Source organism: Dromaius novaehollandiae, chromosome 5, assembly GCF_036370855.1.
Source record: "Dromaius novaehollandiae isolate bDroNov1 chromosome 5, bDroNov1.hap1, whole genome shotgun sequence".
Classification (NCBI taxonomy): Eukaryota; Metazoa; Chordata; class Aves; order Casuariiformes; family Dromaiidae; genus Dromaius; species Dromaius novaehollandiae.
The window spans coordinates 58,974,053-58,988,116 of record NC_088102.1 but is presented as its reverse complement, the minus strand read 5'-3'; the positions used below and the strand labels follow the sequence as shown (position 1 = coordinate 58,988,116).

General features: G+C 41.4%; 1 protein-coding gene across 3 annotated transcripts in view; it reads right to left on the bottom strand.

Moving 5' to 3' along the window:
• Positions 1 to 14,064, bottom strand: part of SPON1 (spondin 1) — a 508,261-nt gene that overhangs the window by 31,817 nt on the left and 462,380 nt on the right. For all 3 annotated transcript variants that reach the window (XM_064512946.1, XM_064512947.1, XM_026104482.2), the window contains one exon: positions 1,778 to 1,842. In XM_064512946.1, the coding sequence (XP_064369016.1) occupies positions 1,778 to 1,842 (65 nt within the window). The remainder of the gene's footprint in view (positions 1 to 1,777; positions 1,843 to 14,064) is intronic.

The following is a 14,064-nucleotide window of genomic DNA, read 5'->3' as shown; positions in this document are numbered from 1 at the left end:
GTCTTTCTATGCGCAAAGTACAAGGCTGCTCTCTTGTCAATGCCAAAGCCTTCCGAGCCCCAGAACAGTCAATTCCTACTAGTATTGTTCACTTTGATACAAAAGCACCACAGATAAATGCTGCTTCAGAAAAATAACTGAAATCGGAGAGAGAGAGATAAATAGCTCATTTCAGCCAAACAGACCTTACCATAGCAGAACAGGCAGGTGGACTAAACTTACTATTTTACAGTGCCAATTTGGAGTGAATAATAAAAAGAAGGCAGCAAGTAAAAAAAAAAAAAAAAAAAGAAAAGAAAAGAAAAAAGGTATTCACAGCTACTGCATGGCAAACACTACCAACTCCAGCAGGATTCATTATCTGAATATCCTTTAAAAAGAAAGTACTCAGTATTCAGGGGAATAACGCCATAAATAAAAAATGCCATTACTGTCATCTTCACTGACTGCTTGATGGCACAGCACCAGCCCAAAACACCTACCTCAGAATTCCTGTGCAGAGCCTACAACTCTGTCTCAGAGTTAAAAGATCTTCCAGTGATGGAAAATCCAACTCCTGTTCAGGTAAACTGTTCTGAAGGTTAGTTAAAGATTTTCCCCACACCTTTGGTCTGAATTTCCTTAGCATCACCTTCCATGATTGCAGGGATTTTGAAAGGTTTTTTTTTTTTTTGCTAGATCAACTATTAGAAATCTTTTCACTATTTAAGCTGTGATCAAGTCACCACCTAACCTGTTTTTTTTTTTTTTTTTTTTTTTTTTCCCCAGGGGAGAATAAGTCCTAAGCCTCTTACGAGCTTCTAAGCCTCTTAGAGTAGGGAGTTTTCTAAAAACTGAACTCTTCTTGCAGCTTTTTTTCTGACTAACCTCCAAATTTTCACATGCTTTCTGAAGGACAAACAAAACCAGATACAGCATTCCACTAACTCTTTCCCTCATGCTTTTTACAGAGGAAATAGCACTACCTGGTCCCTACAATATTGCAGTAGAATAATTGCCTTGTTTCTCCAAGAACTTGTTTCCACTCTCTTAACTAATGAGACGATTCCTTATACTTGGTTCTCATCTTTAGTCGCTCCTTGTAAGTCTCACCCGTGCAGGCCTGGACAATTAGTGCGAGCATTAGGCCAAGCGCAGATAAGGTATGCAGGAGCCCCGACCCCGCTCCGCAACCCCAACAAATAAGTTCAAGAGTATCCTAACACAAGAATTTTGTCCTGTTTTGAGTGCCAAAGATCGCAAAGTTAGGATCCCTGGAAGCTAGTTAGCTGTCTCACTTGATAAAGTAAGTGTGGTTTTACTGCCATCAGGATCACAATGCTATCTTAGAGTATTTCAAAGAAGTATTTTAGGAGGATTTTGTTGGTGGATTGGGGATTTTCCTAGATAGAAAACCTGTTATATCTTTGTGTTATTCGCTGCATGGACACAGTACATTAAGCAGACACTGAAAATACTAGGTGCAGAATAGTACAATATATATTTGAGCCAGTGTTGAATAAATATCATTGTTCGACTAAGGCATGAACTCTGTGGGCTGATCCTTCTGCTGTGACAGTTAGTGAACCAAAGCACATAAAAAATGAAGAGCTGATAGAAAGAGAGAGAGAAGCAATTGTTGGCAAAATCAAAAAAGATAAAAAACTCATTTATCAAAATATTTTTAGATTGTTTCTTTACAAGAGTAAGTGGTTACGTGAGACAATGAGTTTGGAGCAGACCGTTAGACAACACGGGACACAAGGCTACTGAGATACGTTATTCCCTACTTACTTACACATTTAGCGGTTGCCAGGCAGGCCACTGTGCTTTTGCCTTGATGACTGTTAAAACCTCATCGCTCTGTAAAGAGAGACAAAGAAGAAAGTGATTGGGACAGTTTTAGAGTGAGAGTAATATGATTTACAGCACAAAAGCAGCAGCACTTGATCGATTGTGCCTCCAAATTCTGAGGCGAAAGATGCTCTCTGCTTTCTGTTGTCTGGGCAATGCGTGCCTGTGGCTGCCCAGGGTTCCCCTTGCTTTTGCAGGTTCCCCCTGTAAGCGCTGCAGAATACATGGTACCAGAAGCATCCCGGTCACTCGGTCACTGCTGCTTGGAGCTGGCTGTGCACCAGAGGCTGCTCGGTGTCCAGCAGCCTGAGCCAGACCCGAGCCCCCTGCCACAAGGCAGGAGGTTTGAGGAGAAAGCAGAGGCAGAATCACCGCAAATGTTTTAGCTCCGACAGATCTCCGTGCTCCCTGAGAGTGGAGCCTGCTATCTCTCCCAGTAGGAAAGCTACGGCAGAAAAAACTCAGCCCCACCACCAAAGTGCCCATCTCTCAAGGGGGGGTCGCCATCTGGTGCAATCCTATGTGAGAACAGGCACGCTTAACACTGAAGCTAAGAGCTAAATATGGGCTACAGCATTGGCAGGTATAGCACTTGGGGAGGAAAACGGCCTAGAAAAATCATGAGCTGAAGGGAACCTTTTCGGAGTGGTGCACAGTGAGGACCGGGATAAATGAGGAGAAGACCTCTGAATTGCAGAATTGCCCTAAACCAGTATAACTGAATGGAGTTTGCGCTGGTAACACTGCCAAAGAGCAAGCTGTGCTGTATCCTGCGCTGTTAGTCCCCATGCGGTAGCTGATGGGCAAAAAGCATCACGTGACTCTGACAGTCCTTGGGGCGAGAGGCAATTAACGGGTTAAAAAATCCATGGGCCGGGGGCAAGCAAAGACTAGAGGCTGCTGCTCTCGGCAACCTAACACGGCCTGTGAGAACGTGCAACGATACGGTTTATAGCCGCGCGTCAGTGGGGATGCAAAGGACCCCGGTGGCTGCACTGCAGTCTCCTCCAGGTGACCTGCTGACAGCACTGGCTCTTCCCTCTCCACTTCCTCACGTAAGAACTACAGGGTGACACACACCACACACCTGCGGCAGCCCGTAGGGTGGCAAAGCGGCCTGCAAAGATTTCCTCAAGCCTGTAGGAATTCCTGCGTCAGCAGTTTCAAACTTTGTATGTGGTATAATAAACCCAGGGCAAAACCAGGAGACTGTTAACAAGGCTCTGATGCCCAGAAGACATCTATCAGGCATTTTCAGAACCATTTACCCCTTCTCCCCTAGGAATCCACCCAGTAATTCGCCTAGAAGATCAGAGAGTTCACAGCTCATTCACATCATTTCTACTGTCTTTTAAAAATACTTCCCAATTAGGCTAAGAAACCCACCTCATACATTACCAGTAATTGGCACTTCCAGCAGAGCTGCCCTTTCAGTTTACTGATAATCTTGCCATTTCCTGCTTGATGGCAATAGATCTGATACCCTAGGCTAGCTCTAATCCATATATGCACCTGTTTAAAGAAATCAGTTTTTACTGGCTGTTTCTTTGTCCCTTTCAGTATTCTCCAACTAACTCTTTTCACCAAAGCACTCACAGCACTGGTGTGCCCTCTCCACATCACGCGAGGTTTTCAGGCTGGGGGGAACGTATGTGACCGGGCCAACCATCTCCCGACCCTGCTCGGCCTCCCTGCGAGACTGCGTAACTACGAGCAGAGTGACATCTTCATGCAGGAGAGAGGCACCAAATCCAAATTCACCTACAGTAACCTTACTGCTTCCCACTGTGCCTTCAAAAGCGCAAGAGACACCTTCCACTAATTTAAAAGGAAACTGATCAAATAAATGAAGTTAAAAGCCTGGCTCATACATTACTAGTCTTCCTCTGTCAATAGAACTTGCCTTAATTTTTAATTTTCTTTTTCTTTTTTTTTTTTCTTTTTTTAACATCTTAAGATTTTTCAGCCAGGCATATCTCCATTTACTTTCCTTGAGAACACATTTGCATTCAAAAATATTAACTATTAACACCCCTAAGTCTGCTATAAGCAAAAATGGTCGTTTCTAAAAATAAGACACTCCTTATCTAATAGAAGCCAATAATTATTTCAACAACATCCAAATCACTCATATCTGACAGCATTTTAATATGTGCTATTCAAATTAAAATTGCATACCAAAAGCAGATGAACCACGATTAATAGTTTAGTGCTGACAGCAGAAAGAAGGAAATGTGAAACAGAACATGTACATTCAAACACCCCTTAGTTTTTGAGGGAGATGAGAATTCAAATGCAGGAGCTGAGTTCATGGCCACTTTCTGAACAACAACCAAAATCAAACGATACAGAATTGCAGCATTTTGATGGGCCTGAAATCAAGATACACATTTTTGGTACCTATAGGTCCTTGACATAGGATTAGGCTCCAAATGGAATTAAATGATTGTTATTTCAGACTGATATTCTAATTATGTGGTTGTATCTAACTTGGAAGATTTGAAATGTTTCTAATTTTTGAGAATTTTCTAAAACATCGTGGCTACATTTTTATTAATGACAATGTTTATATACTTTTATAGGCATAGATAGATAGATGAATATCCTTGAGCAGACATTCAGTACACTCAAGAGTTTTCCTAGAGCAAGTGCACACGTTAAGAGGATGAAACCCTGGAAAACAGTACTTTCTAAAGCACAATATTGCATTTTGTCTCTGCAGTCTCTGCAGTTTGGCTTGCATACTCAGGGTTTCTACCTACCACTATTATCACAATTGCTACAATTTGGATTTAAAAGAGTAAGTTTCTGGTTGATGTCTGCTACAGACTATGATAGGCTTTGGGGTGGCCATGGCTTTTATGTGGATATGCCTGTATCTTCTACAGGCAGTTCCTGAAAAAAGAGCAGAAGGCTTTCAAAAAGGCCAGGTTTGGTTGAACATAACTAGAAAACAAAACTCTGAAAACTGAGAAAACTCAGAGCAATGAGGCTAGCCAGACCAAAACCAGAAAAGACCGTATATACATAATTCTGCTCAGTATGTCCTTAAAATAGATCTTGCTGCCCACCAACTCAGTGGCTTTCTGAGGAGCAGCAAAGTCTGCTCATCTCCTCCTCATTTCTGGGAAGCTCTTTGTGCCGGTCTGGGGCCTGGCGGCTGCTGCTCTGCCCCCAACCACCACGCACACCAACTCTCTCTGGCTCCTCCAGAAAAAGAGCACCTCCTTCTCCCTCCAGCAGATCCAAATGACCTTGTCTTTTTAAAGGGATGAGATAAACTCAAGACTACCAAAGCAAACAGACACTATCTACCACCTAAGTTCACATCCTTTGTGAACTGACCGCAGAAAGCAATCTCTACAAAAGACAGAGGAGCTAGGTCTTCTTGCCAGTCTCTTTAGCTGTAATTTATTGGTACATGGCAGAAATCGAGGATATAAAATGCCTGAAGTCAAACCCCCAAATTAATAATATACTAGTCAGTCCAAAGCACGATTTTTCTATGACAAAATCTAAGAAACTGCCTTGTATAACCCAAACGCACAGACTTTAGGGAAGAGAGACATAAAACACCAAGTAGTTTTCCATTTTTTGAATTTTAGTTAACGTTTTCTTTGGGCTTGCTTTATTACACATGTACCCACAATGTACATGCACATTTTTGTCTTCTCTTCATACTCCCCAAGTTTTGCTTTGATTTTTTGAAATACTCCAATTCATGTCAAAACATGGCAAAGCTATAGTATGGTTCAGTGTTGCACATTGCAAGTTGCCTTATTACCATCTCTGTGTTTGCCTGGGAGGCACTGATTCCCAAGTACTGAAGCTGTTAGATTTTGAAATAGAAAACCAGATTATCTGCAAAATGATTTGAGTGTCAAAACTTAACAACTTCTGAAGACGGAAAAGGAAAGGGCACCAAAGACATTGCTTGGAACTCCTGAAAATCCTTTAGGTAAAGTCTGATGCACACATATTCCAACAATAAAAAACACTGGAAGAAAACTGGCAAGCCTGTTTAATGCCTCTGCACATGTAGGAGATGCCAGTTTGGGACTACCTGTCAGTTGTTAGAGATGCACAGGAGGGAAGTTGCTAGCACATTTACGTTGACATTTCAGGAAGGTTCGTCCCTGAGCATGAATCAGAGAATTTGCATTTGAGAATCTGTAACTGAGGTTTTGCTCAGTTTGTTTTGGGCATATCGATACCATGCAATGGAGTGCAGCCGTGCAATTCTCAGGCTGGGAGAAGAGGGCTGAGCAGAGCCATGCGGCACCACGGACAACCCCAGCATGCTGCGGTTACGCTCACGCGGCTCTTCCTTGGGGCTCCTCAGCAGCTGTGTTTGTAGCCAACAGCCTGCAGTTGCATAAGTGCGCTGCTGCTGATGCAGATGTCTGCTGCTTACTTCTGCAAGTCACAATTTAGTAATTAAATTAATACAAGCTCTCAATAATCTTCATGGTAAATCCCTTTGAAAAGCGTAGTTAGACATAATCACTCAGAACATTTCATACAAAATCTTTGCGGAACCTACTGAAGCCTTTTCTAAATAGGATTTCAGTCTCCACTTGTATCAGAATGACCTTTTCCATAAACACTTAGAGTTTGCTCAAAAGCCCAGTGGAGCCAATAGGATTTTGTAGACTGACGTCAATATTTTTTGGATTAGAGCCTAAATTAAACATGCAAAAAACCCCAAACAGTTATCTCTCCCCCCAAATCCACTTTTTTTATTTGTGTTTCAGCAGAGGATGGGTGGTTGACTCAATAACTTTTCCCTGTGAAAATACTGTCCTCCAAAAAGTCCTAATAGCATGATTTTAAAAAATTAATAATGCCATTCTAATACAGACAGCTCTACAGACATTTTAGTTGGTATAAATCAAGAATTTACGTTATATCCATTTGTTCATGCAGTGTACAAATGAAGATGCATGCAGAAGAAAGTCAATACATGGCACCAAATAGCTATCTACCGTAGCACCCCATACTATGAAACCACTACTATGAAACCACTACTAAATTAGATCATCCAGCCATGTACGTTACAAAAGATTAGAATGATTTCCTTATCTTCAAGAACAGAAAATGGGACATAAGCAGCATTGAAGACAGAGTTTGATTTGAAGTCTTTTGCAGCCAAAGGGATTTAAAACGACTTGTTTAAAGGGTAACATCCATTCAAATGTAATGAAAGCTTTCAGCAAAAATTTTAAGCATCATCTGAATACCTTTGGAACAAAAGAGATTAGTAGGATCCAGAAAGCCGTGCAAACTATTTCATGTGTGCCTGCTGCTTTTTGATAACTGATATGATTAGTATCTGTTAAATACTGAAAGTTATTTTTATGGGCAATTTTTATTACTATTTTTATAATATGTGTACAGAGTAACCTCATAAAATGTTACCGTGCAGATCACTTTGCACTTTGAAATAATGATTTAATTCAGTTCAGCTAAACGAATGACAGTGTTATTATCTGACAGTAAAATTAGTCAGATTCAATCAACTGTGAGAATGAAAAACACCTGTTTAGAGCCAGAGCTTCATTTCACTCATTTCACACGGCTATTGGTTGGCATTCATTTGACTGCTTTAGAACAGACAACATTTAATTACTTCCACAACACCCATCCACATAATATCTGAATGCCTTTCAATCTGCAGTGGACTTATTTTCACAGACATCTTTGAATGTAGAAAAAGCAACATTATTCTCAATTCACAGATGATGAATTGAGTGCCTTCTGGAAATAAACTAATGCATGAGTTTTAAGACAGCATCTTAACTGCAGGATCATCCATTCCCTCAAAAAATAATTTCTCATCAAAACAGAAAAAGATATGGTAAGGAGCAGAAGTATATAACGCACACTGTGCCTTCTGTGGGGAATCAAGTGCTATGGAAATGAGAATGATACATCACTTTGGATGGACACTTGGGCAGTCTTAAAAACCAGATCAGTCTTCTACAATAGAAGAGTGCAAATAAACCTCCTCATCCCTTACTCTACCTCCACCCTACTCAGACACCCAGAAATCACTTTAGGAGGTGAAAAGCTTGTGTTCAATATCCCTAAAACTTTTCTTTAGTTCCAGAAAATTGTTTCAGGTCAATAGAAGTCATCAAAGCCTCAAACGTTGGCGCCTTGTTCCTGTGTTCGATATTCAGGCAGCTGCCCTGCTAAGGAGCCCTGGGGAAACGGCCCCAACCAGCTGCAAGCACTCGAGAAACAGCAAGGCTCCTGCAAAGAAGAGTGCCGATGCTGCGCTAAAGACAGATTTTGCCATAATTATTCTTCTTGAGGGCTTAGATACCTCACTCAGTCCTAAAAGAAAGTGTTTATGTGCGAGAGACAGCATGGAGCTCTCCTTTGAAAGCAGGCACCTTTCTTTCTCCTACAATATGAATGGTGATAGCGCTTTGCTGTAATACTCTAGTGTTTATACCTTTTCTGTAGGTACAATTTCCCACCAAGGAGTTACAGCTACCTAGAAGGCGTCCCCATGGCTGGGTGAAAGACTACCTAGATGACGTTGCTGTCTTGTCTACTGATGAAACTATCACACTCTGAAAAAAGGCCTCAGCTTTGGGGCCAGATGGAGTCCAAGGGGGAGCCCCCTGGTGAAGGTACTTGCCTGGGAAGGAGGCAGTGTCCGTGCTGGACCACGTCAGGTGCTGAGCTCATAACCGTGCTGTGTAAGGAGGAGGCTGTGGGGCAAGAGGAAGGTAACTGGATACAGTTTGGATACGTGTACTTAAATTCTGGTTACGTTATGACTGAGGTGTACTTTCTTTGTTTTCATGTGATTGTTAGGATTCAATAACATAGCTTTGAGTAGAAGTTGATTTGCCTGATGTTCATTTATGAAGAATTCAACTGCAGCAATAGATGTGTTGGAAGATGGATTACAAGACTAGAAAAAAAACAAGTACCCTTTTACCCAAAAACAAAATGAAGAACTCTGAGTGGGCACGGCTTATTACTCATAAAAGCAATCAGCTTGGTTTGAGTACGCCCAGGTTTCTGAGGATTTCTTCTGTTGAGTATGTCAGAAGTTGACCACAGCCATTATCATGGTCACTGCACAATGTTACTTGCAAGGCTGCTAGGAGCTGGTACTACATCATGCACTACATCTATTTTCCTGCAGGTGCAGCTAGGGAGGCTGCTGAAGTTACCTTAAACCTCAGTGCTGAGATGCAGTTCTTTTTTACTGCAGACATTTTTTGATGCAAAAATCTGCAGAAACTGCTTTTTTCCAGTTCAGAAAAAAGAGCATTTTTTGGAAAAAGTTAAGTTTTTTAGTCACAAATTACTTTATCAGCAATAAGAAATCACACCATAATTAAAGAGGGGAACTTATTGCTACCATTTACTGACTACTGAATTTTGTTTAATTCTATGATCTACTTATATTCATGCAGGCTATACTTAAATCCATTAGCACAGATTGGGGGTTATTTTAAGCAATGGCAAAAATCCATTTCAATCAGTGGAATTTTATCAGGACTAAGTGTGCCCATTTTACTTTGGCTTCCTTATGTTTATACGATATCTATTTTGTGAACCTTCCAAAACCAGTGGCACCTGAGAAAAACACACACGATGGCACAGATATACAAATATGCCTTAAAATATGTAATATATGCCTCAACTGAATTCAATATTTCATCACAGTACATACAAATTCAATTTTTCCTTGTACAAATTACCATTTCTTTAATTAAAAAAATCTTATTTCTTTTCTTCTAAAAAGAAGTAATGACATATCAGAGCTATGCTTTTCAGTTCATCAAACATGAAGGCTTGGGAAAACTTCTAAACTTTCAATGACATCCACTGAATTACGAAAGCACAATTTTGGTGCTGAGATAGACTCAAGGCATACAGTTGGGATGCAACTGAAAAAAGAAGTGAAGAAAAAAGAACAACATTTAAATCCAATCCTGAAATTTTACTATCCAAACAGGTCCAGTTTTAGGCAGGCAAGTAAACCTGTGCCTCGGACAGTGCCTGCTTTACTGCTGTGCTGCAGAGGAAGGCTTGCCTCAATCGGGTACTTAGCAATTTTCTTAACACACTCACTTTCACACAGAAAAACCTCTCTTTCAGATAATCAGGCTGACAATTTCCTCAAAACACGGATATTATCCATATTTTTCAGAAAATATAGATATATGTGCTAGAGCTGTAATTTTAGGATGGTGGTGCCTGTTAAATAAGCATCGACTGTGACCTGTGCTGTAGCTGGGGCAGGATCCACGTGCCCCGTTTCCCACAGCCAGGCCAGGCTTCAGAATGAACTCATTTTACCTGCTAAAAGATGCACCGTGCTGATGCTAGCTCACAGAGCACCTTCAGGAAAGCTTTTAAAAGAGAATTATAGGAATTACAGTTCCTAATTCTGCTAAAAATTACTAGGATGGGATTCAAACAGAAGGCGGTTCATGATTACTCTTCGTACATATCCCCAAAGCACTGATGAGCTCCGAGTTAACATCCTTCTGCACGACCTGTCCCGCAGGGTTTTGCTTCCATTAAGCGGTTGTTTTAGAAGGGCAAGGTAGGCTGACGGTAACAACAGCCGGGTTGCTAACGGCAACAGGGAAAAGCACATGCCCTATTTTCTTTCCTTTAAGGGGCAGTTACATAATCTAGGCTCTCCCAATAAAGTGATAATTCATTTTTGCCCAGGATAAAGCTTGGCAGCATGGGTTAATGAGCCCTGGGTATGCTGTGGGTATTTCTGCTCTGGCTTTCTGTAGGTAAGCAGGCTGTTATAGCAAAAAAGTATCCCGTGGGGATCTGCTTCTTGACTGCGAGGCGAGTTTCTATTACATATTTTCCTTCATTCTACGTAAAGCACTCTCTGCTGTCTTCAGGATTACAGAAACATTTGGGCCCTAAATTACCTTTGCCAAAAACAAGGGAAGATCTTTTTATTTTACTTTGAAATGGCTACTTTTTAAAGTAGGGGAGTAAACTAGGTTTTGAGGCTGACCATGACGGGTGTAATTTCCACCCTTGGCTTAGGAAGTTTATCCAGTAATACCTTCTCCTCCTCCTGCTGCCTCAACTTTTCTTCTTTCATCAATGCTTTAAACTAAACTGGCCTTTAAATGTAAATCTAAGTGCTATAAAGCTACTGTTATTTTGAATTCAAAAAAGGTCAGGAAATGGTGTACACGCCCAAAAAGCAGCAGAAAAGACAAGACACTGGAAGACGCCAGGGCCTCCTGCACGTAACAAAGCAGACGCGTGCAACGGAAGGGCGGCCTACGATCGGCAGCGCTACAGCCGCATTCACAGCACGTCAGGGCAGAAGGGTTTGAAGGCACTCAGCTCAATTATCAGGTTCGCTTTCTGGTAGCTACAGCATTTTTTGCCCACTGACTCCTTCAAACAGGTTCGAAACAGTCAGAGATGAAAGTATTGGGATGGGTTCTTGGACATGAATAAGTTATTTGCAAATGGCTTTAAATATAAAGTTGCCCAGCAGGAACCAGGAGAGCAGGCTAGGGCTGTTCTGAGAAACGTCGCGGAGAAGTGGGACTGAGCACCCGCCGGTACGCTGGCAACAGGGCTACGGGCACCATCACTATCCATCCCGCTGCTTCTGTGACATTAGCCACCTGCAATAGCTTCAGTGTAGGGGAAATAATTTTTCCGTTAAGAACGAAACATTTTAAAGACGACCAGCATTAGGTGAGCCGGTGAATTTTTCTAAGCCTTGATAGCATTTTTGACAAATCAATGTAACGTTTTATTTTTCATTCAGGATGTACAATGTAAGTACCCTAAATGAGCTTTAACTGCTGTACAGAGGCAATTACAACAGCTTATTTTCCCTCAACTAAAGATGTTGTATCTAAGCCACCTTTAACCATTCCTTCACCAAAAAAAATAAAATAAAATAAATAAAAAAAGGCAGCCTTTAATCAAACTAAGGAATTAAGGATCTTATCATGAACTATATTTTCTGTAATTTGGAAAGGAGAATTCTTTTAAAGAAAGCAACTTGCCTGAGAATGTAGTAACCCAGAAATACTTACCTCACATTTTGGGATCACCTTGATCTCTAACTAGACTTATGAGAAGGATTTTAAGAAAAATATCAGTGTTTTCTCCAGGGAGTGGAAATGTTTTTTTTTTTCCATCAGGCAGCCACCTTTTTCCCTGCATCTCCCTTCCCTTCGAAAACCAGAGAGCGGGGCTCAGTCCACGCCGTGGGGCTCAGAGGGCTGTTCAGGCAGTGCTCTCATCCTGGACCCAGCGTGACACCCCCAGTGCTTTTTGTGTGCTTGAATTTACCCTCACCTGCGCTTCTAGCTTTCCCCAAGGTAGGCTGAACTTCTCAGGAGTGGATAGCTTTTGTTCTCCTCAGAGGTGTAATTCTCCTGTCCTATTTCCCAAGGGAGATTTTCTGTATTTGGCAGGGTCTTCTTAAGGGTAGAAGTAGACGCTGTAAGGAAGCAAATCCCCTGAGGAGGTAAGAAACTAAGACCAACCTAAAAAGTTTACCTTACTATCTACTTAGAAATTTCAGAGCCCTGAGCTAGGTGACATTAGCTCCCAACTCTGATGGTACGCTCTGGCTCTCCAGCAGCTAAACAGCTGGGAAATGCTATTATATTTTTTTCATAAGCTGTTCGGCACTAACTTTTCCCCCAGGACAGCATGGCAGGTCAGATCAGGTTATCTCCCTACCTGGTGCCCACACTACTTGTTGCTCAAAGAACATCAGATCTCTTTGGATCAGTTAATACCGCTGTGCTTTGTACGTGCTATTGAGCAGAATTAATATTAGAAGAGGAATTATGCAAGACTTACAGCTTTAAAAGCAGTAGGAGCTGCTATTAGAGTGACATCTGCAACTGATGTAATTAACACCAAGGAAGAGCTTTTAAATCCGCTGCAGCAAGGAGACTGCTTTGGCTCGCTGCTTGCTTGCTTAGAACAGAGAAACAGAAGTAAACCCTGTAGCCATGATGCTGTACGTCGCCCTGTAGGAGTCGGGGATTATGGGGGGATGTTGTCTGTGCAGTAAGCCAGACGCAAAGAAATGTATTTTTCTTAAGCAGTGTCTCTAAAGTACTCTGAAAAATCCCTAAGAGATTAAATTGCTCAGTCTTGCATTCATATAAGTTATTTTATGATCAAAATTACAAATTGAGGGACATAAAAGGAGGCTTACACGCTAAAAGGCGGCATTTACCTTATTGCGCTTATATTCACTCACCACCATATTCACGCTAACAATAAGAAAATAGTGAAAACCAATCACTGCAATGAGGTCAGGATAAAGAACAGAAATTTCATGTTATCTTTAAATTAGCAGTAACTGGTAAGGACACACCTCAAAACTGTGCACCTAAGTATACTGCTACAAAGCCTACTGTGAAGTGCATACCTTGCTATTTCCGATGGCTGTTTTGCAGTGGTATGTACTGACCTATTTATATACTCATCTCTAAGGCTTAAGTGCTAAAGTTAGGTTTAAATTTTAGAGTTAGCTGTTAGCCACGTTATCACGCAATGACACAATGCATTACTCTGCCATGAAGCAGGCCTCTTGAATACTCCATGACACGCTCAGAGCCAAAAAAAAGCAGAGCTTATCATTTCAGAAGGAAAACAGATATTACTGTTTTGATCATCTCGTTTGGATTCCTTTATGTTTCTAATAAAGTCTTTCTTTTCTAGGTCCTCTGTAATCACCAGAATTTTACAGTATTAGAATTGTAATCAGTTTTTCAAAATCAGGGACTCTGTATGCGCAATATTTGTTTTTCCTTTCTTTCCTCTCCTTCGACTCCTCTCCCCTCCCAGACCTACGCTGTGGGGATTTACACCAGGACACCGAACATGAACATCATTCCCTCCTTTCCTTGTACAAGGCTAGAAGGCTGGACTGGTCCCCATTAAAGTCCTCACTCCATGTGTCAAGCCACTTTATTAAAACCATTTATTGTCCCTTAAAATAAAATTAGGTTGTTTTCTTTTTACTATGCAAAGAGATGAGAACTGCTTCATTATTGCAGGGCAAGCTCCCAGAGTGGCTGGTAACCAGAGCAGCAAAGCGTCTAACGCTAACGCCGTGTCTCACGAGGAAGCCAGCACTTGGACTCTAGTCACTGGAGTAACTTTTAAGGTGCATCACGCTTTCGCTGATCGGGATGCATGATTTTAACATTCATGTTTCTGATAGGAAAGTAT